Source organism: Trachurus japonicus, chromosome 3 (genome assembly GCF_045865225.1).
Source record: "Trachurus japonicus isolate A0001 chromosome 3, Traja_1.0".
Taxonomy (NCBI): Eukaryota; Metazoa; Chordata; class Actinopteri; order Carangiformes; family Carangidae; genus Trachurus; species Trachurus japonicus.
Window position 1 is genome coordinate 38,433,856 of NC_140909.1, and position 22,950 is coordinate 38,456,805.

The following is a 22,950-nucleotide window of genomic DNA, read 5'->3' on the forward strand; positions in this document are numbered from 1 at the left end:
AAAGTATGAAGGACTAGAAGAAGACCGTAAAAAGGCGGAAGAAAATGGCCAAACAGAAGAACAATAGTGTGACTGCTTCAGCAGTCACACTAATAACTAGAAAAAGCATTTCCAAGAATGGAAATGGTGTGACTGCTGACAGCAACTGAACGCTGTTGCAGAATTAGCAAATAGTGCAAGCTGTGATCACCATACAAATGTTTGACCAAGGTCAGAATCGAACCCACATCCTCATGGTTATTAGACTTCCACTGTGCCTCTAGGCCACGGTGCACACACAGTTGCAGAGACTGTTGTCTGTTAATGATCTGCACACTGTCAACATCAAGAAAGCTTGAGAGTCAAGCTTGAATGACTTAGAATGAAAATGTCTGTGAATTTCAGGCTGAGCACTAACCATATGGCCACAGAGAACCTGAGTTACAATGAGCTTTATACTATGAGGAATCAAAGACTGTCCAATGACAGCTGAATAATTGGAATCAAAAGTCAAGCAATGAAGTGAAAAGACTGAGGCAGGAATCGAACCCATGACCATATGATCACTAAACCTTTACTCTGCCACTCGGCTACAGAGAGCACACTGCTTTCAAGACTGTTGTCATTCATTGTAATGTGATGATGTGCTGCAAACTGGTACGAGTAATCAAGGAGATAACAAACACCTGTAACCAATTGAAGGCGGGGGAGGAGAGCAGAATTCAACATAACATAACAAGAGTTCTTCCCTTGGATTCGAACCAGTGATCTTAGGGTTGGCAAGCATGCACCCTAACGCCTACACTACAGTGGAGTTGTGAAGAAGAGAGGTTGAGACTTTGATGAATGTGAGATTTTTTGTGAAAAAGTTAAATATTTTAAAAAGTATAAATAGTTAAAAAGAGAAAAGTAATGCCGATAAAGTTCAAAAAAAGCTGCACGTTTTGATATATGAATTGTTGAAATAGCACAAAGTATGAAGGACTAGAAGAAGACCGTAAAAAGGCGGAAGAAAATGGCCAAACAGAAGAACAATAGTGTGACTGCTTCAGCAGTCACACTAATAACTAGAAAATTTCCTCTCGGGAAATTTTGAATGGGCCACGGGAGCTACTGCGGGTTGTGCCATCTCTGTCAACATGGGAATCAAACCCACGATCTTAAGGTCAAGACAGAGCTGATCAGACAGACATGATCATCTTTCTATAAGCACTGATATGGAGGAGCTGTAACCACATTAGGTTAACTGTGTGTGTGTGTGTGTGTGTGTGTGTGTGTGTGTGTGTGTGTGTGTGTGTGTGTGTGTGTGTGTGTGTGTGTGTGTGTGTGTGTGTGTGTGTGTGTGTGTGTGTGTGTGTAACTGTAATCACATGAAGCTGGCTCTAGAGTCTGTGTGTGTGTTGTAGTTAGTTAGTAGCTGCATCCTGTGTCAGTCTGATTTAGCTGTGTCTGTGTTTATAAACATTTAAACGAGCGCCAGGTGGATTGTTTATGAAGTTAACGAGCTCTGGCCTGAGGATCAAAGAGGTTACCACGGCGATAGGGGCCCCCGCAGGCTGAGGCAGACAGAAACGTGGAGAAAAAGAGCCATTTTCTGCCTCTAAACCGGTCTCACAATTAGGCTCAGCATGACAAAACGGTAACTCCTATCAGAACAAAACACAGATCAACGTTGCTCTAAGGACTTACTGAAAATTTCGGTACGATTTGGTGTTTCTACAGTAAATATTTTGGCGACGCTGGCAGTTTTAAAACATTAGGCCGTTCTGCTCCTCTCAGAAAATATTTGTATTGGACTCAATGAGGAGCAGGGACAGACGTGGCCGCACTCAGAGGCTGATTCTGTAAGTTCTGTAAGTCTCTCTGATATTTTGAGCACATGACATGAGAGATAACAAGTTTGTCTTACAAATTCTGAAAAAATTATGTCTGTAGAGTGTAAATTGTGGCCGTGCTCACAGTTTATCCAGAAAAAATACAGAATGTTTCTTCACTCTCTCCCACTCTAACCGATGATGTCACGCACTCTGACACGAACATTCTATGCAATACACACCCATTATAAACTCATAATTTCTCCAAAAATGATCATGGTCATTGATCAAGGATTGATCAAAAACTATATGACCTATCAAAACGTGGAGTAATACGACAATACACAAGACTTGTGTCTACTGTTTAAAGTTTAAATGGAGTCTCTAGGTGAAAGTATGCCTGAGCAGTAGACTTTTGTTAAACTCCAATGATTGGTCTTTTTCGCTCTTTTTTTCCCGCCCGTCCCATTGACTTACATGCAAAAATTTTGCGCAGTAAATCGCGACTTACGTCGCGAATAATTCGTACACTGTTGAGAAAAGTAATAGCACACCGATCCCGATCAGGACGCACATTTTGATATATAATTTGTCCTGCAACTCGAAGAGTTGCAGGACTAGTAGCGAACCGAAAGTTGGCCGGAAGTGGAAAAATAACTAGGAAAAAATCCACACAATAACAGTAGTGCCCGGGCTTTGCCCGGGCACTGGTCCCTGCAGCTATTTCATAGCTGTAGGGATCAGTGCCCGGTGCGATTGCCCGTGGCCCTAACTAGAAAATTTCCTCTCGGGAAATTTTGAATGGGCCGCGGGGCTACTGCCGATTTTGCCATCTCGGTCAACATGGGAATCAAACCCACGATCTTAAGGTCAAGACAGAGCTGATCAGACAGACACATGATCATCTTTCTATAAGCACTGATATGGAGGAGCTGTAACCACATTAGGTTAAGTGTGTGTGTGTGTGTGTGTGTGTGTGTGTGTGTGTGTGTGTGTGTGTGTGTGTGTGTGTGTGTGTGTGTGTGTGTGTGTGTGTGTGTGTGTGTGTGTGTGTGTGTGTGTGTGTGTGTGTGTGTGTGTGTGTGTCACCAACAAGGTTTAACTTTAAAACCAGATTAAATCATGGTTTAAGTTTAAATTCTGTTGCACGTTAACTGTGTTTTAATCACATGAAGGTGTGTGTGTGTTTGTGTGTGTGTGTGTGTGTGTGTGTGTGTGACTGTAATCACATGGAGCTGGCTCTAGAGTCTGTGTGTGTGTGTGTGACTGACTTGACACATAGTTAGTTAGTAGCTGCATCCTGTGTCAGTCTGATTTAGCTGTGTCTGTGTTTATAAACATTTAAACGAGCGCCAGGTGGATTGTTTATGAAGTTAACGAGCTCTGGCCTGAGGATCAAAGAGGTTACCACGGCGATAGGGGCCCCCGCAGGCTGAGGCAGACAGAAACGTGGAGAAAAAGAGCCATTTTCTGCCTCTAAACCGGTCTCACAATTAGGCTTAGCATGACAAAACGGTAACTCCTATCAGAACAAAACACAGATCAACGTTGCTCTAAGGACTTACTGAAAATTTCGGTACGATTTGGTGTTTCTACAGTAAATATTTTGGCGACGCTGGCAGTTTTAAAACATCAGGCCGTTCTGCTCCTCTCAGAAAATATTTGTATTGGACTCAATGAGGAGCAGAGACAGACGTGGCCGCACTCAGAGGCTGATTCTGTCAATTCTGTAAGTCTCTCTGATATTTTGAGCACATGACATGAGAGATAACAAGTTTGTCTTACAAATTCTGAAAAAATTATGTCTGTAGAGTGTAAATTGTGGCCGTGGTCACAGTTTATCCAGAAAAAATACAGAATTTTTCTTCACTCTCTCCCACTCTAACCAATGATGTCACGCACTCTGACACGAACATTCCATGCAATACACACCCATTATAAACTCATAATTTCTCCAAAAATGATCATGGTCATTGATCAGGGATTGATCAAAAACTATATGACCTATCAAAACGTGGAGTAATAGGACAATACACAAGACTTGTGTCTACTGTTTAAAGTTTAAATGGAGTCTCTAGGTGAAAGTATGCCTGAGCAGTAGACGTTTGTTAAACTCCAATGATTGGTCTTTTTCGCTCTTTTTTTTTCGCCCGTCCCATTGACTTACATGCAAATTTTTGCGCAGTAAATCGCGACTTACGTCGCGAAAAATTCGTAAACTGTTGAGACAAGTAATAGCACAGTGATCCCGATCAAGCCGCACGTTTTGATATATAATATGTCCTGCAACTCTTCGAGTTGCAGGACTAGTTGCGAATCGAAATTCGTCCGGAAGATGAAGGAGAACTAGAAAAAGAAAGCATTTCCTGCAGAAAATGCGTGTGAATGCTGTAAGCAGCTGAACGCTATTGCTGAAGCAATGCTGAATAAGCTGAAGAAATCATTGAAACAAAGTTGAATTAGCTGAAGAACTGTTGAAAAAGTCTAACGTTGAAGCTGAAACATATAACTTGAAGATTAATGCCTTTTTAAGGACAAAAAGCAGTAGAAATGTAAAAAAAAAAAAAAAAAAAGGAGAAGAAAATGTTAAAATCCTGCATGTTGAAGATGTTTAACAGTTGAAGAGTTGAAATCTGCAGCTAGCCACAGCAAGGAAAACTGATGAACCAGCAGTAACATAGCTGAAGCAACAAGTGAGAATAGATTAAAAAGAAGGAACATGTAAGCAGGAAGCTGATTGACATGACGTGATGGAAAAAATCCTGAATTGTTTAGGTTTAAGTGTAATAAATGTGTGTTTAGTCTAAAAGCAGTAGAAATGTTGAAAAGGCAGAGGAATGTGTTGGAAAATCCTGCATTATTAAGTCTAACAGTTGAGGAGTCTGCAGTCAGCTGCAAAAAGCACTGCTACAGAAAACAGATAAACAAGTGCTAACATGGCTAAAGTAATAAGTGAAAATAGATTAACAAATGGAACCTGTAAGAAGGAGGTTTATTTTGTATGAAATGATTGGAAATTATTTAAATTGTTGAAGATTAGCATAAAGAAATTGAAAAGCTGAAGTCTACTCAAATATATTTAAACATGACAGCATGAATACATTGTTGGACTATTACTAATATAGATTAAACAATATCTAGGTGGTTGGAAATTATTTGAATTGTTGAAGATTGTGGTGAAAGAAAAATTAACATTTTAAGTACACTCAAATTACTCTAATAAAAATTATATGTGTGTTGGATATGTGTGTATGGTCAGTGTGTGTCCGTGTGTGTGTGTGTGTGTGTGTGTGTGTGTGTGTGTGTGTGTGTGTGTGTGTGTGTGTGTTGGATATGTGTGTATGGTCAGTGTGTGTCCGTGTGTGTGTGTGTGTGTGTCCGTGTGTGTGTGTGTGTGTGTGTGTGTTGGATATGTGTGTATGGTCAGTGTGTGTCCATTTGTGTGTGTGACCGACAGACAGTCAAATAGAGAGAATGTGTGTGCGTTGCCATGGTGACGTTGCCATGGTGAGGTTACCATGGTGAGGTTGCCATGTTGAGGTTACCATGTAACTGTTGGCTGGTGGCTTTAAGGTATGGTGGCAGCTTTAACCATAGGCTTTAACTGCTCTGTGACACCCTCAAACAGATCTAATGTACGACAAATCTGTACTTAGTACGAGCAAAAGGTTTACATTTTCCGAACCATAAGACCTTGCTGAACGCGTCCATGTCACTTTGGTGTTTCTAGAGTAAAAATTGTTGATTGGGTCGCAGGTTGGAAACTTTGGGACGTTTAGAAAATCAGCGCCTACTTTTGAATGGGAGTCAATGGGAGGAGAGAGGGAACTGGCTGCACTCGGAGGCTCCCAGTTTAAATTGTGTTCGTCTCTCTGGTTTTTTGAGCACATGAAGAGATCAAGGATGAGCTTGTCTACAAGCATGCCCGAAATTATGTGTGTAGAGTGTAATCTGTGGCCGTGCTGGCAGGATAGAGAGAAAAATGTGAGAGGATTTTTAGACCCTCTGTCACTCTACCAACTGCCAACGTCCGAACATTCCGTCCCATTGACTTTCATGTTAAATCTGAATTTTGTCAGAAATTTTAATGATTTTAAAACTATACATATATCTGAAACTGTTGAAGATATCAATAAGCTGAGATATAGCTGAATAGTTGAAAGGTTTGTGAACAGTTTAAAAGTTGAATGAAGTCTGTAGCTGAAAGTATGCTGAAGCTATTAGAGGCTGAATGAAGCAGAAGATTTGAAGAGTTTGACGACTGTTTCAATGTATTCCTATGGGAAAAAAATTGCAGAAAAAGTTAAATATTTTAAAAAGTATAAATAGTATGAAAGAGAAAAATAATAGCATAAATGTCCTGAAAAAGCTGCACGTTTTGATATATGAATTGTTCAAATAGCACAAAGTATGAAGAAGTAGTTAAACACAGAAAAAGGGAAGAAGACTCAGAATAATAATAATAATAATAACTAGAAAAAGAAAGCATTTCCTGCAGAAAATGCGTGTGAATGCTGTAAGCAGCTGAACGCTATTGCTGAAGCAATGCTGAATAAGCTGAAGAAATCATTGAAACAAAGTTGAATTAGCTGAAGAACTGTTGAAAAAGTCTAACGTTGAAGCTGAAATATATAACTTGAAGATTAATGCCTTTTTAAGGACAAAAAGCAGTAGAAATGTAAAAAAAAAAAAAAAAAAGGAGAAGAAAATGTTAAAATCCTGCATGTTGAAGATGTTTAACAGTTGAAGAGTTGAAATCTGCAGCTAGCCACAGCAAGGAAAACTGATGAACCAGCAGTAACATAGCTGAAGCAACAAGTGAGAATAGATTAAAAAGAAGGAACATGTAAGCAGGAAGCTGATTGACATGACGTGATGGAAAAAATCCTGAATTGTTTAGGTTTAAGTGTAATAAATGTGTGTTTAGTCTAAAAGCAGTAGAAATGTTGAAAAGGCAGAGGAATGTGTTGGAAAATCCTGCATTATTAAGTCTAACAGTTGAGGAGTCTGCAGTCAGCTGCAAAAAGCACTGCTACAGAAAACAGATAAACAAGTGCTAACATGGCTAAAGTAATAAGTGAAAATAGATTAACAAATGGAACCTGTAAGAAGGAGGTTTATTTTGTATGAAATGATTGGAAATTATTTAAATTGTTGAAGATTAGCATAAAGAAATTGAAAAGCTGAAGTCTACTCAAATATATTTAAACATGACAGCATGAATACATTGTTGGACTATTACTAATATAGATTAAACAATATCTAGGTGGTTGGAAATTATTTGAATTGTTGAAGATTGTGGTGAAAGAAAAATTAACATTTTAAGTACACTCAAATTACTCTAATAAAAAATATATGTGTGTTGGATATGTGTGTATGGTCAGTGTGTGTGTGTGTGTGTGTGTGTGTGTGTGTTGGATATGTGTGTATGGTCAGTGTGTGTCCGTGTGTGTGTGTGTGTGTGTGTGTCCGTGTGTGTGTGTGTGTGTGTTGGATATGTGTGTATGGTCAGTGTGTGTCCATTTGTGTGTGTGACCGACAGACAGTCAAATAGAGAGAATGTGTGTGCGTTGCCATGGTGACGTTGCCATGGTGAGGTTACCATGGTGAGGTTGCCATGGTGAGGTTACCATGTAACTGTTGGCTGGTGGCTTTAAGGTATGGTGGCAGCTTTAACCATAGGCTTTAACTGCTCTGTGACACCCTCAAACAGATCTAATGTACGACAAATCTGTACTTAGTACGAGCAAAAGGTTTACATTTTCCGAACCATAAGACCTTGCTGAACGCGTCCATGTCACTTTGGTGTTTCTAGAGTAAAAATTGTTGATTGGGTCGCAGGTTGGAAACTTTGGGACGTTTAGAAAATCAGCGCCTACTTTTGAATGGGAGTCAATGAGAGGAGAGGGGGAACTGGCTGCACTCGGAGGCTCCCAGTTTAAATTGTGTTCGTCTCTCTGGTTTTTTGAGCACATGAAGAGATCAAGGATGAGCTTGTCTACAAGCATGCCCGAAATTATGTGTGTAGAGTGTAATCTGTGGCCGTGCTGGCAGGATAGAGAGAAAAATGTGAGAGGATTTTTAGACCCTCTGTCACTCTACCAACTGCCAACGTCCGAACATTCCGTCCCATTGACTTTCATGTTAAATCTGAATTTTGTCAGAAATTTTAATGATTTTAAAACTATACATATATCTGAAACTGTTGAAGATATCAATAAGCTGAGATATAGCTGAATAGTTGAAAGGTTTGTGAACAGTTTAAAAGTTGAATGAAGTCTGTAGCTGAAAGTATGCTGAAGCTATTAGAGGCTGAATGAAGCAGAAGATTTGAAGAGTTTGACGACTGTTTCAATGTATTCCTATGGGAAAAAAATTGCAGAAAAAGTTAAATATTTTAAAAAGTATAAATAGTATGAAAGAGAAAAATAATAGCATAAATGTCCTGAAAAAGCTGCACGTTTTGATATATGAATTGTTGAAATAGCACAAAGTATGATGAAGTAGTTAAACACAGAAAAAGGGAAGAAGACTCAGAATAATAATAATAATAATAATAAGTTTAAAGAAACAAAATGGCCGAACAGAATAACAATACTGTGAATGCTTCCAGCATTCACACTAATAAGTTTAAAGAAACAAAATGGCCGAACAGAATAACAATACTGTGAATGCTTCCAGCATTCACACTAATAATAACTAGAAAATTTCCTCTCCGGAAATTTTGAATGGGCCACGGGAGCTACTGCGGGTTGTGCCATCTCTGTCAACATGGGAATCAAACCCACGATCTTAAGGTCAAGACAGAGCTGATCAGACAGACACATGATCATCTTTCTATAAGCACTGATATGGAGGAGCTGTAACCACATTAGGTTACGTGTGTGTGTGTGTGTGTGTGTGTGTGTGTGTGTGTGTGTGTGTGTGTGTGACTGTAATCACATGAAGCTGGCTCTAGAGTCTGTGTGTGTGTGTGTGACTGACTTGTCACATAGTTAGTTAGTAGCTGCATCCTGTGTCAGTCTGATTTAGCTGTGTCTGTGTTTATAAACATTTAAACGAGCGCCAGGTGGATTGTTTATGAAGTTAACGAGCTCTGGCCTGAGGATCAAAGAGGTTACCACGGCGATAGGGGCCCCCGCAGGCTGAGACAGACAGAAACGTGGAGAAAAACAGCCATTTTCTGCCTCTAAACCGGCCTCACAATTAGGCTTAGCATGACAAAACGGTAACTCCTATCAGAACAAAACACAGATCAATGTTGCTCTAAGGACTTACTGAAAATTTCGGTACGATTTGGTGTTTCTACAGTAAATATTTTGGCGACGCTGGCAGTTTTAAAACATCAGGCCGTTCTGCTCCTCTCAGAAAATATTTGTATTGGACTCAATGAGGAGCAGGGACAGACGTGGCCGCACTCAGAGGCTGATTCTGTAAGTTCTGTAAGTCTCTCTGATATTTTGAGCACATGACATGAGAGATAACAAGTTTGTCTTACAAATTCTGAAAAAATTATGTCTGTAGAGTGTAAATTGTGGCCGTGGTGGCAATTTATCCAGAAAAAATACAGAATGTTTCTTCACTCTCTCCCACTCTAACCGATGATGTCACGCACTCTGACACGAACATTCCATGCAATACACACCCATTATAAACTCATAATTTCTCCAAAAATGATCATGGTCATTGATCAGGGATTGATCAAAAACTATATGACCTATCAAAACGTGGAGTAATACGACAATACACAAGACTTGTGTCTACTGTTTAAAGTTTAAATGAAGTCTCTAGGTGAAAGTATGCCTGAGCAGTAGACGTTTGTTAAACTCCAATGATTGGTCTTTTTCGCTCTTTTTTTTTCGCCCGTCCCATTGACTTACATGCAAATTTTTTGCGCAGTTTTTCGCGACTACGTCGCGAAAAATTCGTAAACTGTTGAGAAAAGTAATAGCACCCCGATCCCGATCAAACCGCACGTTTTGATATATAATTTGTCCTGCAACTCGAAGAGTTGCAGGACTAGTAGCGAATCGAAAATCGTCCGGAAGATGAAAAATAATAAAAACTAGAAAAAGCATTTCCAAGAATGGAAATGGTGTGACTGCTGACAGCAACTGAACGCTGTTGCAGAATTAGCAAATAGTGCAAGCAGTGATCACCATACAAATGTTTGACCAAGGTCAGAATCGAACCCACATCCTCATGGTCATTAGACTTCCACTCTGCCTCTAGGCCACAGTGCACACACAATTGCAGAGACTGTTGTCTGTTGATGATCTGCACACTGTCAACATCAAGAAAGCTTGAGAGTCAAGCTTGAATGACTTAGAATGAAAATGTCTGTGAATTTCAGGCTGAGCACTAACCATATGGCCACAGAGAACCTGAGTTACAATGAGCTTTATACTATGAGGAATCAAAGACTGTCCAATGACAGCTGAATAATTGGAATCAAAAGTCAAGCAATGAAGTGAAAAGACTGAGGCAGGAATCGAACCCATGACCATATGATCACTAAACCTTTACTCTGCCACTCGGCTACAGAGAGCACACTGCTTTCAAGACTGTTGTCATTCATTGTAATGTGATGATGTGCTGCAAACTGGTACGAGTAATCAAGGAGATAACAAACACCTGTAACCAATTGAAGGCGGGGGAGGAGAGCAGAATTCAACATAACATAACAAGAATTCTTCCCTTGGATTCGAACCAGTGACCTCAGGGTTGGCAACCAGTTACCCTACCCCCTACACTACAGTGGAGTTGTGAAGAAGAGAGGTTGAGACTTTGATGAATGTGAGATTTTTTGTGAAAAAGTTAAATATTTGAAAAAGTATAAATAGTTAAAAAGAGAAAAGTAATGCCGATAAAGTTCAAAAAAAGCTGCACGTTTTGATATATGAATTGTTGAAATAGCACAAAGTATGAAGGACTAGAAGAAGACCGTAAAAAGGCGGAAGAAAATGGCCAAACAGAAGAACAATAGTGTGACTGCTGAAGCAGTCACACTATTGTTCTTAGAAAAAGCATTTCCAAGAATGGAAATGGTGTGACTGCTGACAGCAACTGAACGCTGTTGCAGAATTAGCAAATAGTGCAAGCAGTGATCACCATACAAATGTTTGACCAAGGTCGGAATCGAACCCACATCCTCATGGTCATTAGACTTCCACTCTGCCTCTAGGCCACAGTGCACACACAGTTGTAGAGACTGTTGTCTGTTAATGATCTGCACACTGTCAACATCAAGAAAGCTTGAGAGTCAAGCTTGAATGACTCAGAATGAAAATGTCTGTGAATTTCAGGCTGAGCACTAACCATATGGCCACAGAGAACCTGAGTTACAATGAGCTTTATACTATGAGGAATCAAAGACTGTCCAATGACAGCTGAATAATTGGAATCAAAAGTCAAGCAATGAAGTGAAAAGACTGAGGCAGGAATCGAACCCATGACCATATGATCACTAGGCCTTTACTCTGCCACTCGGCTACAGAGAGCACACTGCTTTCAAAACTGTTGTCATTCATTGTAATGTGATGATGTGCTGCAAACTGGTATGAGTAATCAAGGAGATAACAAACACCTGTAACCAATTGAAGGCGGGGGAGGAGAGCAGAATTCAACATAACATAACAAGAGTTCTTCCCTTGGATTCGAACCAGTGACCTTAGGGTTGGCAAGCATCCACCCTAACCCCTACACTACAGTGGAGTTGTGAAGAAGAGAGGTTGAGACTTTGATGAATGTGAGATTTTTTGTGAAAAAGTTAAATATTTGAAAAAGTATAAATAGTTAAAAAGAGAAAAGTAATGCCGATAAAGTTCAAAAAAAGCTGCACGTTTTGATATATGAATTGTTGAAATAGCACAAAGTATGAAGGACTAGAAGAAGACCGTAAAAAGGCGGAAGAAAATGGCCAAACAGAAGAACAATAGTGTGACTGCTTCAGCAGTCACACTAACTAGGAAAAAATCCACACAATAACAGTAGTGCCCGGGCTTCGCCCGGGCACTGGTCCCTGCAGCTATTTCATAGCTGTTGGGACCAGTGCCCGGGGCGATTGCCCGTGGCCCTAATAACTAGAAAATTTCCTCTCGGGAAATTTTGAATGGGCCACGGGAGCTACTGCGGGTTGTGCCATCTCTGTCAACATGGGAATCAAACCCACGATCTTAAGGTCAAGACAGAGCTGATCAGACAGACACATGATCATCTTTCTATAAGCACTGATATGGAGGAGCTGTAACCACATTAGGTTACCTGTGTGTGTGTGTGTGTGTGTGTGTGTGTGTGTGTGTGTGTGTGTGTGTGTGTGTGTGTGACTGTAATCACATGAAGCTGGCTCTAGAGTCTGTGTGTGTGTGTGTGTGTGACTGACTTGTCACATAGTTAGTTAGTAGCTGCATCCTGTGTCAGTCTGATTTAGCTGTGTCTGTGTTTATAAACATTTAAACGAGCGCCAGGTGGATTGTTTATGAAGTTAACGAGCTCTGGCCTGAGGATCAAAGAGGTTACCACGGCGATAGGGGCCCCCGCAGGCTGAGACAGACAGAAACGTGGAGAAAAAGAGCCATTTTCTGCCTCTAAACCGGTCTCACAATTAGGCTTAGCATGACAAAACGGTAACTCCTATCAGAACAAAACACAGATCAACGTTGCTCTAAGGACTTACTGAAAATTTCGGTACGATTTGGTGTTTCTACAGTAAATATTTTGGCGACGCTGGCAGTTTTAAAACATCAGGACGTTCTGCTCCTCTCAGAAAATATTTGTATTGGACTCAATGAGGAGCAGAGACAGACGTGGCCGCACTCAGAGGCTGATTCTGTCAATTCTGTAAGTCTCTCTGATATTTTGAGCACATGACATGAGAGATAACAAGTTTGTCTTACAAATTCTGAAAAAATTATGTCTGTAGAGTGTAAATTGTGGCCGTGGTCACAGTTTATCCAGAAAAAATACAGAATGTTTCTTCACTCTCTCCCACTCTAACCGATGATGTCACGCACTCTGACACGAACATTCCATGCAATACACACCCATTATAAACTCATAATTTCTCCAAAAATGATCATGGTCATTGATCAGGGATTGATCAAAAACTATATGACCTATCAAAACGTGGAGTAATACGACAATACACAAGACTTGTGTCTACTGTTTAAAGTTTAAATGGAGTCTCTAGGTGAAAGTATGCCTGAGCAGTAGACGTTTGTTAAACTCCAATGATTGGTCTTTTTCGGTCTTTTTTTTCCGCCCGTCCCATTGACTTACATGCAAAATTTTTGCGCAGTTTTTCGCGACTACGTCGCGAAAAATTCATAAACTGTTGAGAAAAGTAATAGCACAGCGATCCCGACCAGGACGCACGTTTTGATATATAATATGTCCTGCAACTCTTCGAGTTGCAGGACTAGTAGCGCATCGAAAATCGGCCGGAAGTGGAAAAATAATAATAAGAAGAAAAAATCCACACAATAACAGTAGTGCCCGGGCTTCGCCCGGGCACTGGTCCCTGCAGCTATTTCATAGCTGTTGGGACCAGTGCCCGGTGCGATTGCCCGTGGCCCTAACTAGAAAAAACATTTCCAAGAATGGAAATGGTGTGAATGCTGAATGAGCTGAAGAAATTGTTGAAAGAAAGAAAGAAAGATTGAAACAAGAGAGAAAAAAGAAAAGGACAGAAAGAAAGAAAGAAAGAAAGAAAGAAAGAAAGAAAGAAAGAAAGAATCAAACAAAGAAAGAAGTAAAAAGACAGAAATGGAGTGAAAGAAAGAAAGAAAGAAAGAAAGAAAGAAATGGAGTAAAAACAAAGGAAGAGAAAAGGAGTAGAAAGAAAGAAAGAAAGAAAGAATCAAACAAACAAAGAAGTAAAAAGACAGAAATGGAGTGAAAGAAAGAAAGAAAGAAAGAAAGAAAGAAAGAAAGAAAGAAAGAAAGAAAGAAAGAAAGAAATGGAGTAAAAACAAAGGAAGAGAAAAGGAATAGAAAGAAAGAAAGAAACAATCAAACAAACAAAGAAGTAAAAAGACAGAAATGGAGTGAAAGAAAGAAAGAAAGAAAGAAAGAAAGAAAGAAAGAAAGAAGAAAAAGAGAGGGGGATGATAGATAGAAAGAGGTAGATGGATGGATGGATGGATGGATGGATGGATAGAGAGGGAAGGATATAAAAAGTTACGTAAAATACAAATGAAGGATTAGAAGAAAGAAAGAAAGAAAGAAAGAAAGAAAGAAAGAAAGAAAGAAAGAAAGAAAGAAAGAAAGAAAGAAAGAAAGAAAGAAAGAAAGAAAGGAGACAGAGGGGTTAAAAAATAGGGAGGGGTATAGATAGATAGATAGATAGATAGATAGATAGATAGATAGATAGATAGATAGATAGATAGATAGATAGATAGATAGGACACATGTTAAAAGCTGCGTCCTATGTCCTAGGCTCCACCTGTAATTGTACTACTATTAATAGAGTTGGAAAGACTAAACGTCTGAACTTAAATTCATGAGAAAAATATAAATTGTTGGAGATGTTTACATCAAAAGTATAAAATAATTGAGAGGTTGATGAATGTGAGCTGAAAACCTGTGTGTGTGTCTGGGTGTGTGAGTCTGACGGTCTCTCTGTCTGCGTGTAAATGTGCAGAAAGTAAAACTGTTAAGCGCCACAAAACTCCTCTCTCCCTAATGATCTGATTGATTGGCAGCCTGCCCTCAGAAGTTACCATGGCGACTACCATGCTTACATTTTACTGTGTGGAACAGTGTTGTGTTTGTGTGTTTGTCTGTTTGTGTATGTGTGCATGTGTGACTGTGTGTGAGTGTCTGTGTGTGTCTGTCTGTGTGAGTGTGATGCCTGTGTTTGTGCGTGGACATCCTCTGTCAGTCTGGTTTATCGTGTGTGTGTGGGGCTGTGTTTAAAAACATCTTAACGAGCAGCCAGGCTGCACCTGCACCTGTTCTATTTATAGACTTTGATAACGAGCTGGCCCCAACAGCTGGCCAACTGCACACAGAGCAGAGCAGAGCAGAGAGATTTGAGCTCTGAGCAGCTTCCCAAAACAGCCCAGTAAAAGAGAACCGTGACTCTTATCAGAATGTGGCCATGACTACTGGGGAAGGAGACCTTCCTGAGCACATTGATGTGCATTAAATGTTTGTAGGGCAAAAACTTTTCTCAGGGTCGCAAGGTAGAAAAGGGGGGCATTTCTGCTTTTCTAAAAAAATCAGCTCCTACTTTTCTATTGAAGTGGATGAGCCACTGGAGCGGGTCTAGCTGGACAATTAGGCTCACTGAGACAATTCTGTAAGTCTGTCTGCTGTTTTGAGCACATCAAATGAGACACAACAAGTGTGGCTACAAACCGGTGAGGAAATCATGTGTCTAGAGTTTAATTTGTGGCCATGCTGGCAATTTATCCAGAAAAAATCCTGAATGTTTTTTCGATCCCTCTCACTCTAACGATGATGTCACTCACTCTAAGCCCTGCTCGTTAAGCGCAATACACAACCATTATAAAGTTGGATTTTGTCGAAAATTTTAATGATTTTAAAACAGCCAAATACCTAAAAACTGTTGAAGATATCAATAAGCTGAGTAATATGTGAATAGATTAAAAGTTCGTCTACAGTTTAAAAGTCAAATGGAGTCTGTGGGAGAAAGTATGCTGACGTTTTAGAGGTTCAAAGTAGTAAGAAAATTTTAAAAGTTTGAAGATGTTTTCAATGCATTCCTATGGGAAAAAATTAGCAGAAAAAGTTAAATATTTTAAAAAGTATAAATAGTTAAAAAGAGAAAAGTAATGCCGATAAAGTTCAAAAAAAGCTGCACGTTTTGATATATGAATTGTTGAAATCGCACAAAGTATGAAGGACTAGTTTAAAACCGTAGAAAGGCGGAAAGTAGTAAGAAGAAAAATAAAGAAAATGGCCGAACCGAATAACAATAGTGTGAATGCCTTTTGCATTCACACTAACTAGAAAAAACATTTCCAAGAATGGAAATGGTGTGAATGCTTCCAGCAATGCTGAATGAGCTGAAGAAATTGTTGAAAGAAAGAAAGAAAGAAAGGAAGAAAGAAAGAATCAAACAAACAAAGAAGTAAAAAGACAGAAATGGAGTGAAAGAAAGAAAGAAAGAAAGAAAGAAAGAAAGAAATGGAGTAAAAACAAAGGAAGAGAAAAGGAGTAGAAAGAAAGAAAGAAAGAATCAAACAAACAAAGAAGTAAACAAACAGAAATGGAGTGAAAGAAAGAAAGAAAGAAATGGAGTAAAAACAAAGGAAGAGAAAAGGAATAGAAAGAAAGAAAGAAACAATCAAACAAACAAAGAAGTAAAAAGACAGAAATGGAGTGAGTGAAAGAAAGAAGGAAAGAAAGAAAGAAAGAAAGAAAGAAAGAAAGAAAGAAAGAAAGAAAGAAAGAAAGAAAGAAAGAAAGAAAGAAAAAGAGAGAGGGGGATGATAGATAGAAAGAGGTAGATGGATGGATGGATGGATGGATGGATGGATAGAGAGGGAAGGATAGAAAAAGTTATGTAAAATACAAATGAAGGAGTAGAAGAAAGAAAGAAAGAAAAAAAGGAGACAGAGGGGTTAAAAATAGGGAGGGGGATAGATAGATAGATAGATAGATAGATAGATAGATAGATAGATAGATAGATAGATAGATAGATAGATAGATAGATAGATAAATGCTGCGTCCTATATCCCAGGCTCCACCTGTAATTGTACTACTATTAATAGAGTTGGAAAGACTAAACGTCTGAACTTAAATTCATGAGAAAAAAATTAATTGTTGGAGATGTTTACATCAAAAGTATAAAATAATTGAGAGCCTGATGAATTTGAGCTGAAAACCTGTGTGTGTGTCTGGGTGTGTGAGTCTGACGGTCTCTCTGTCTGCGTGTACATGTGCAGAAAGTAAAACTGTTGATAAGCGCCACAAAACTCCTCTCCCCCTAATGATCTGATTGATTGGCATCCTGCCCTCAGAAGTTACCATGGCGACTACCATGCTTACATTTTACTGTGTGGAACAGTGTTGTGTTTGTGTGTTTGTCTGTTTGTGTATGTGTGTGTGTGTGACTGTGTGTGATTGTCTGTGTGTGTCTGTCTGTGTGAGTGTGATGCCTGTGTTTGTGCGTGGACATCCTCTGTCAGTCTGGTTTATCATGTGTGTGTGTGGGGCTGTGTTTAAAAACATCTTAACGAGCAGCCAGGCTGCACCTGCACTATAGACTTTGATAACGAGCTGGCCCCAACAGCTGGACCAACTGCACACAGAGCAGAGCAGAGCAGAGAGATTTGAGCTCAGTGCAGCTTCCGAAAACAGCCCAGAAAAAGAGAACCGTAACTCTTATCAGAATATGGTCCTCCTGACCATCTGGGCAAGCAGACCTTCCTGAGCACATTGATGTGCATTAAATGTTTGTAGGGCAAAAACTTTTCTCAGGGTCGCAAGGTAGAAAAGGAGGGCATTTCTGCTTTTCTAAAAAAATCAGCTCCTACTTTTCTATTGAAGTGGATGAGCCACTGGAGCGGGTCTAGCTGGACAATTAGGCTCATTGAGACAATTCTGTAAGTCTGTCTGCTGTTTTGAACACATTAAATGAGACACAACAAGTGTGGCTACAAACCGGTGAGGAAATCATGTGTCTAGAGTTTAATTTGTGGCCGTGCTGGCAATTTATCCAGAAAAAATCCTGAATGTTTTTTCGATCCCTCTCACTCTAACGATGATGTCACTCACTCTGACCCAACCCCATACACACTCATTGAAAAGTGTGAAATTTGTCAGAAATCCTCATGAGCTTTTAAAGGATTTATCTCAAAAACGGTACAAGCTATGAAAAAGTTGTAAATACAGGATGAATACATTAGAAGTTTGTCTACAGCTCAGAATTTGAATGAAGTCTCTAGCTGAAAGTATGTGGACGCTTTAAAGGCTGAAAGAAGTAAGAAGATTTGAAGAGTTTCAAGACTGTTCCAATGCATTCTCTATGGGGAAAAAAAAATCAGAAATAGTTGAATATTGCAAAAAGTATGAATAGTTGAAAAGAGAAAAGACATAGCACACCTGTCCCGAAAAGGCTGAACATTTTGATATTTGAATTGTTGAAATAGCACAAAGTATGAAGGACTAGTTACATGACGAAGAAAGGCAGAAAATGGCCGAACCGAATAACAATAGTGTGAATGCTTCCAGCATTCACACTAACTAGAAAAAACATTTCCAAGAATGGAAATGGTGTGAATGCTTCCAGCAATGCTGAATGAGCTGAAGAAATTGTTGAAAGAAAGAAAGAAAGAAAGAAAGAAAGAAAGAAAGAAAGAAAGAAAGAAAGAAAGAAAGAAAGAAAGGAAGAAAGATTGAAACAAGAGAGAAAAAAGAAAAGGACAGAAAGAAAGAAAGAAAGAATCAAACAAACAAAGAAGTAAAAAGACAGAAATGGAGTGAAAGAAAGAAAGAAAGAAAGAAAGAAAGAAAGAAAGAAATGGAGTAAAAACAAAGGAAGAGAAAAGGAGTAGAAAGAAAGAAAGAAAGAATCAAACAAACAAAGAAGTAAACAAACAGAAATGGAGTGAAAGAAAGAAAGAAAGAAATGGAGTAAAAACAAAGGAAGAGAAAAGGAATAGAAAGAAAGAAAGAAACAATCAAACAAACAAAGAAGTAAAAAGACAGAAATGGAGTGAGTGAAAGAAAGAAGGAAAGAAAGAAAGAAAGAAAGAAAGAAAGAAAGAAAGAAAGAAAGAAAGAAAGAAAGAAAAAGAGAGAGGGGGATGATAGATAGAAAGAGGTAGATGGATGGATGGATGGATGGATGGATGGATAGAGAGGGAAGGATAGAAAAAGTTACGTAAAATACAAATGAAGGAGTAGGAGAAAGAAAGAAAGAAAAAAAGGAGACAGAGGGGTTAAAAATAGGGAGGGGGATAGATAGATAGATAGATAGATAGATAGATAGATAGATAGATAGATAGATAGATAGATAGATAGATAGATAGATAGATAGATAGATAGATAGATAAATTCATGAGAAAAAAATTAATTGTTGGAGATGTTTACATCAAAAGTATAAAATAATTGAGAGGCTGATGAATTTGAGCTGAAAACCTGTGTGTGTGTGTGTGTGTGTGTGTGTGTCTGGGTGTGTGAGTCTGACGGTCTCTCTGTCTGTGTGTACATGTGCAGAAAGCCACAGAACTCCTCTCTCCCTAATGATCTGATTGATTGGCATCCTGCCCTCAGAAGTTACCATGGCGACGACCATGCTTACATTTTACTGTGTGGAACAGTGTTGTGTTTGTGTGTTTGTCTGTTTGTGTATGTGTGCATGTGTGACTGTGTGTGAGCGTCTGTGTGTGTCTGTCTGTGTGAGTGTGATGCCTGTGTTTGTGCGTGGACATCCTCTGTCAGTCTGGTTTATCATGTGTGTGTGTGGGGCTGTGTTTAAAAACATCTTAACGAGCGGCCAGGCTGCACCTGCACTGTAGACTTTGATAACGAGCTGGCCACTACAGCTGGACCAACTGCACACAGAGCAGAGCAGAGCAGAGAGATTTGAGCTCTGAGCAGCTTCCCAAAACAGCCCAGAAAAAGAGAACCGTAACTCTTATCAGAATGTGGTCCTCCTGACCATCTGGGCAAGGAGACCTTCCTGAGCACATTGATGTGCATTAAATGTTTGTAGGGCAAAAACTTTTCTCAGGGTCGCAAGGTAGAAAAGGGGGGCATTTCTGCTTTTCTAAAAAAATCAGCTCCTACTTTTCTATTGAAGTGGATGAGCCACTGGAGCGGATCTAGCTGCACAATTAGGCTCATAGAGACAATTCTGTAAGTCTGTCTGCTGTTTTGAACACATTAAATGAGACACGACAAGTGTGGCTACAAACCGGTGAGGAAATCATGTGTCTAGAGTTTAATTTGTGGCCGTGCTGGCAATTTATCCAGAAAAAATCCTGAATGTTTTTTCGATCCCTCTCACTCTAACGATGATGTCACTCACTCTGACCCAACCCCATACACACTCATTGAAAAGTGTGAAATTTGTCAGAAATCCTCATGTGCTTTTAAAGGATTTATCTCAAAAACGGTACAAGCTATGAAAAAGTTGTAAATACAGGATGAATACATTAGAAGTTTGTCTACAGCTCAGAATTTGAATGAAGTCTCTAGCTGAAAGTATGTGGACGCTTTAAAGGCTGAAAGAAGTAAGAAGATTTGAAGAGTTTCAAGACTGTTCCAATGCATTCTCTATGGGGAAAAAAAAATAGTTGAATATTGCAAAAAGTATGAATAGTTGAAAAGAGAAAAGACATAGCACACCTGTCCCGAAAAGGCTGAACATTTTGATATTTGAATTGTTGAAATAGCACAAAGTATGAAGGACTAGTTACATGACGAAGAAAGGCAGAAAATGGCCGAACCGAATAACAATAGTGTGAATGCTTCCAGCATTCACACTAACTAGGAAAAAATCCACACAATAACAGTAGTGCCCGGGCTTTGCCCGGGCACTGGTCCCTGCAGCTATTTCATAGCTGTTGGGACCAGTGCCCGGGGCGATTGCCCGCGGCCCTAATAACTAGGAAAAAATCCACACAATAACAGTAGTGCCCGGGCTTCGTCCGGGCACTGGTCCCTGCAGCTATTTCATAGCTGTTGGGACCAGTGCCCGGTGCGATTGCCCGCGGCCCTAATAAGAAGAAAAAATCCACACAATAACAGTAGTGCCCGGTGCGATTGCCCGTGGCCCTAATAAACATTAACATATTTCTAATAATAAAATGAAATAGGTTTTGAACGAAGATGCTGTTGTTCATAATATGTGTTTTTACAGTTCCTGCAGGTGATCAGCTACTGTCGATGATTGAAGCAGAGGATCCCGAGTTGACCACTAGTCTGGATCAGGAGAACCCAGAGAGTCTACATATTAAAGAAGAAAAGGAAGAACTACTGACCACTCCAGAGTTCCCCCTCACTTCTGTTCATGTGAAGAGTGAGGATGAGGAAGAGGAACCTCAGTCCCTACAACCTCATCAAAGACAAACTGAGGCAGAGCCTCCATCCAGCAGCTCAGCTGAACAGATAGAGGTAGAGATAGAGGCTGATGGAGACGACTGTGGAGGATCTGAACCAGCCAGGAACTCAGATCAACCTGAAGACCTTCAACCAGATACAGATGAGGTCTTAGAGTCGTCCTCTGAAGCTGAAGACAGTGATGATGACTGGAGAGAAACCAGAGCATCTGAGTCCGGTTTGAACAGTGAAGCTGTTCATTTAAGTGATGAAGAATGTAAGACTGGTAAAAAGTCTCACCGCTGCTCAGAGTGTGGGAAAACATTTAGCACAAACATGGTTTTGAAGACACACATGGCAGTCCATACAGGAGAGAAACCATTTGACTGTGCCACCTGTGGTGAAAAGTTTACATATAAAGGGAATCTAAAAGTCCATATGAGAATCCATACAGGAGACAAACCATTTGACTGTACTACCTGTGGTAAAAAGTTTAGACGTAAAGGGAATCTAAAAGTCCATATGAGAATCCATACAGGAGACAAACCATTTGACTGTGCTACCTGCGGTAAAAAGTTTAGATGTAAAGGGCATCTCATAGAACATGCAAGACTCCATACCGGAGAGAAACCATTTGACTGTGCTTCCTGTGGTAAAAAATTTACATTTAAATGGAATCTAAAAGTCCATATGAGAATCCATACAGGGGACAAACCATTCGACTGTGCTACCTGTGGTAAAAAATTTGGAAATAAAAGGGGTCTTAGAGACCATATGATACTCCATACAGGGGAGAGACCGTTTGACTGTGCTATCTGTGGTAAAAAATTTGGACGTAAAAAGAGTCTTGGAAACCATAAAAGACTCCATACAGATGAGAAAACATTTGGTTGTGCTATTTGTGGACAAAGATTTGCTCTACAGACACATTGTTTTGTGCACACAAGTGTCCATTCAAAAGTGAAGCCATTTGGTTGCAGTGTTTGTGGGAAAACTTTCATGGACCTGGGGAATTTTGGGTTGCACATGAAATCTCATAAAGGAGGGAAAGTATTTGGTTGTAGTGATTGTGAGGGAATATTTTTCCGACGTGCTGCTCTTAAGACCCACATGAAAGTTCATACGAGAGAAAGCATTTGATGGAGCTACTTGTGGGGAAAAGTTTAAGGTGTGAGGGAATTTAGTGTTGCACATGAAATCCCATAAACGTGATGATCTTGAGAAGCACAAGCAAGTCCACGCAGAAGTGAAACTATTTGTTTGTAATGTGTGTGGGAGTACATATTCGACATCAGAGAATCTCAGAAGACACATGAAATCCCATTAAGGAGATAAATCATTTGTATGCAGTCTCTGTAGGAAAATATTTGTTCAAAAGAAATATTTTAAGACACATGAACAAATCCATATGGGAAAGAAACCATACAGTTGCAGAAATTCTCAGATATTTCTGGCAAGAGAAGACATATGAGTGTATGTAAACTCACCGTTACTGAAGGCAACAGCAGTGTGTGAGGCTACAGGTATTAAACTGTAACAGTGTATCACAATATAGTGAAAATGAATTCCACATGTAATATATTTAAAGTTCGTATGAGTTATGAAATTGTTTCTATACAACGGCTTGTTCATGAAATTACTACCTCAAATAATTGTTACCGTGTACATTATATGTGTACGTGAGGCTGCAGAGTGGTTGATTCAACTGAACGGCTCATCACAATAGAGTGAAATGAATTCCACATGTAAAATATTTTTGTTAAAGTTTGTATTATTTTGAAAATGTTTGTACGAAACAGCTTGTTCATGAAATCAATGCATGTTACATGTCTGTAGTACATGGAAACCCATGTGTAACATCTCCACAGGTAAAATATTTTGTTTGAATTCAAATTCAAATTTCACTCATTTTCTACTTACCTTCATGTCGACTAAGGGTTGGGAGAAGTTTCAGAGTCCTCTGTGCCTTCTCGGAGTTACAGCAGGGCTCCGTGCAGCACTGCATGTCCATATGACGGTCGCAAACAGGGCTCACTTTTCTTCGTCCAAAAAGATACACCAAAAAACATCCAAATACCTCCATATTGCTCGTCTGTAATGTCCTTCATGTATTGAAGCCCAGACATGAGAAATTGTTAAGAAA

The 22,950-nt window shown here is 39.5% G+C and overlaps 1 protein-coding gene across 2 annotated transcripts in view; it reads left to right on the forward strand.

The window, feature by feature from the left end:
* Positions 1-22,598, forward strand: part of LOC146990372 (uncharacterized) — a 46,206-nt gene extending 23,608 nt beyond the window's left edge. The window contains exons 2-3 of one of the 2 annotated variants that reach the window (XM_085772448.1): positions 20,629-20,774; positions 20,844-22,598. In XM_085772448.1, coding sequence (XP_085628574.1) covers positions 20,629-20,774; positions 20,844-21,947 — 1,250 coding nt within the window. In that variant the 3' untranslated portion in view covers positions 21,948-22,598. Of the gene's footprint in view, positions 1-20,628 lie in introns of both variants that reach the window. The other variant, XM_085772442.1, reaches the window with a different exon arrangement.
* Positions 22,599-22,950: the final 352 nt, after the last annotated feature.